Source organism: Cornus florida, unplaced genomic scaffold (genome assembly GCF_030987335.1).
Source record: "Cornus florida cultivar Cherokee Brave unplaced genomic scaffold, ASM3098733v1 CherokeeBrave_3.0.0_Hap2_Chr01, whole genome shotgun sequence".
NCBI classification, from domain to species: Eukaryota; Viridiplantae; Streptophyta; class Magnoliopsida; order Cornales; family Cornaceae; genus Cornus; species Cornus florida.
Genome location: NW_026775571.1, coordinates 108,877,462 through 108,881,056, shown reverse-complemented (window position 1 = coordinate 108,881,056; position 3,595 = coordinate 108,877,462). Strand labels below are relative to the sequence as shown.

Below are 3,595 nucleotides of genomic sequence, written 5' to 3'. Positions count from 1 at the left end.
ACAGACTATAAATTATAACTAAACAAACATATACTTTATTTGGCTCCAATAATTACATGAACATATACTTCATCTTCTCCTGGGACCCTAATTTATGCCAATACAACACATTTTTCACTACTATGCCATTTTGTCTCCCCCAAGGGTATTTTGATAATTTGAACTACACTATTACATTTTTTTTTTTTTTTTTCGTGGCAAAAATAAAGAACATAATATTACCAAACAAAAACCATTAAAATATCCAAGCCTGCCTTTTAACAATATATATATATATATATATATATATATATATATATATATCCAACAAAACATTATTGGGGAGATTCAAAAATCTCATCACAAGTGAGAGCATCAGACAACCCAGGATGAGCCAAGGATATTCTTTCTTCTCTTCCCCATGATGACAAAGGTGGAATGCTCTGTTCATTCGTGACGAAATTAGCAGGATCAACCATTGTCTTCACATGTCCCAGTCTCTCGAAGTTACTCTAGAAATACTTCACAGCTCAAATGCTTGCTTGTGTGTTGCCTTTATCATCCACACCCAGGGACAGAGCTAGGATTTTATTTCGGGGGCACAATGCATTTGTCAAAAATAATAATAATAATAATAATAATTATGATATATAGGAAGTATAATTTTTTTAAATCAAAAGGGCAAATAAGAAAAAAAATGGTTGTAAAATAATATACTAAATAAATACTGTAAAAAAAATATAGTTACAAATATAAGAATCAAAATATTAACTAATAATATTTTAATTAAATACAATCACAAATGTCATCGATAAAAATAAATAAGTTTAAAAAAATAAAAAAATACATAAGTGGAAAAAGAATTTTTTTTGAAAAAGGAAACAAAAATTAGAAAAGGAAAAATATATTGTATACTTGAAGAAGGGATATATGTAACTTTTTTTTTTTCAAAAGAATATTAGAAGAATTTGAAAATTTGAGGGGGGCACTGTTTAAAATAACCATATAAGTATATGTATGTACCAAAAATATGTACCTATATATAGTAGGTTGGAGCAAAGTGAGGGGGGGCACGTGCCCCCTCTGGGCCTTAATTGGCTCCGCCCCTGTCCACACCTATGTCAAAATCTCTAAAGTTGAGAAATGCACTTCTTGGAAACTTGGTAACAAATGGAGTCGTGTAACTGTAAAGCCTTCTGATCCAACTCATATGCCTTTCAGATGCTTCTGTCCTTTTTTCTAACCAAACCACTACATAATGAATGTTGTATATATTCCCAACTCTATGAGGGACAGGTGTTTCGGATTCCGAAATCTCACTCATCCTTCCACCATAAGGACTCAACGCCATCTCATCCATATTCTCCTTTTCTTCATAAAACCTCTCCCATATGTCTTCTAGTCCATTCTCTGAAATCGGCTCCTTCACGACTTCCCTTTGAAATAGGATCCCGCTAAGCTGACTCCTATCCAACAAAACATCAATGGAGTCTTGACTAGAGTAGCCTGCAAAGTAAAGGGTCGATTCGATCCAGCTCATTTCAATACAATCTTCTTTCGACATACCCAATTTAGGAAAGCTACTTTGCATCAATGGAAAGAGTGTATCAACTCTATCAAGGTACAAGGACACCAACGAAGCTCGTGTCGTTTTTCCACCATCTTGAGTACTAGACTTCATAATTCTTATGAAGACTCTCATGAAGAAGTCATCATCAAATTTGTCCACAATGTATTGCCACCTATGGACAAGATTGGTTGCATTTTGTTCCAAGGTCCTGCTGATCGTGAAAACTGTCACAATGGATGGAACAACAACCAAATTTATCTTCCATGCAAGAATGACTCCAAAACTAGCACCCCCACCTCCTCTAAAAGCCCAAAAGAGGTCTTCCCCCATGGATTCTTGTAGATACTAAAATTTCATGAACTTTTGTTTTGACAAATTGACCATTAAATATGGGTTAATGTTTAATTAAGTTATTTAATTATCCTAAACTTGGTCCACTTAAATTATTTAATTAGCCTAGTCTAGATGATTAAATGAAAAAATAATTATTCCTAATAAAATATATTTGGAATAATTATTTTCAAGGATAATTATCATAATATAACCGGCCCGGCCCAGTTATGATTTTATCCTTATCAAAAGAAGACACGTGTCATCATCTTATTAATCCAAGAAGCCTATAAATAGAGGCCTGGAGGAAGAAGGAAGGGGTCCACAAATTCAGAGTCCAGAAATCCAATCTAGAAGGTCCAGAAATTGAAAGATTCATAAATCTAGAGGGCCAAAAATCCAGAGAGAAATACAGAAGCCCTGCCGACATTCATCCCCAACATCCAAACCCAAAAACAAAGAACACCAAGCACATCAAATCGTGTTGTTTCTCATCAAATTCTACGGTGATCAACAACAAGCATATCAAATCGTGCCGTTCTTCATCAAATTCCACGGTGATCAACAAAAAACACATCAAATCGTGCCGTTCTTCATCCAAATTCCACGGTGATTCAAAATTAAGCTCGTGCAATCCAACTGACAAAAAAATGAGATCGAATCAAAGGACCTTATTCTTTGTAAAGAATATTACAGATGATTGTACTCTAAATTTTTTAAATTAATAAAATATTATTTTTTGCTCCATATTTTGTTCTTATTTGCAGACTACAAAATTTGTGTGTACAATTCTCTATCAAGAATTCTACCGTTAACATCGATTATTAGAGCATCGATGACATTATCTACAGCAAGGCCGTGTTTACGCGACAGTGTGCTATCCCTTCCCTTACTGATGTGTCCATCAACACCAACACATGAGCAAACACCTGCCGGAAAAGCAAGAGTTCTGTTCTTCTGAGCAATGCTGTGGTAGACTTCACCTAGGGTTGCACCGACTTGAACCTAAGCAGAGCTACTTTCAGTGTCGATAGTGATTTTTCGAAGGTTTATGAGATAAACTATGAAAAATGGGATGTATGCTATGTTTTTTTGAATAATAGATGATTGTTTGAATGTGAGACTCATGCAAAGGTGTGACAATCACCACTGGTTTTGGGGTACTTGGTGATATGAATCTTAGGTTAGGTTTAGAGAAATCTAATATGGATAGATATGAAGAGTTGTTTGGGGTGTGAATGAGTTTGGAGAGGATGTGGAGTTTTGAGAATGAAGAAAAAGGCATTCAAGAAAATCTTCAAGGCTATGAGTAGAAACTACCCATGAAATTGAGAAAACAATATATTCAAGTGAAAACAACAAAGCTCTTGGTGGCTTTATCATCACTTCTTTAATGATATACATTTTGTGTATAAGAAGAATTATTAATTGGTCTGTTATTTATAGCCCTCAGGCTAACAATAGATTTTAATCATATAATATGATAGGGAAAATAAACCTATCTTGACCTAACAATAGAGGCAAACAAGTGTTGACTAGCCACCAGATCTTTTCGGTGATCAACGATAATATTTTGTTATTAGGGGTAACGATTTCTATGGATAAGAATGATGACAAATCTTATGCAGGAAAAGATTTCCATGGGGATGATGACAAATCTTATCAAGGATAAGATTTCCATGGGATAAGGATGATGAAATTCCCTTATCGAGAAGA

The 3,595-nt window shown here is 34.4% G+C and overlaps 1 protein-coding gene across 1 annotated transcript; it reads right to left on the bottom strand.

Moving 5' to 3' along the window:
* Positions 1 to 1,069: 1,069 nt before the first annotated feature.
* Positions 1,070 to 1,879, bottom strand: LOC132280194 (berberine bridge enzyme-like 15). Its single transcript, XM_059782358.1, has one exon. It carries the CDS (start codon positions 1,877 to 1,879, stop codon positions 1,070 to 1,072), a length of 810 nt encoding a protein of 269 aa, XP_059638341.1.
* Between the last annotated feature and the right edge of the window lie 1,716 nt (positions 1,880 to 3,595).

Bases quoted from the DNA above. Each gene is read 5' to 3' on its own strand.
- LOC132280194 (XM_059782358.1), bottom strand. From the start codon at position 1,879: ATGGGGGAAGACCTCTTTTGGGCTTTTAGAGGAGGTGGGGGTGCTAGT.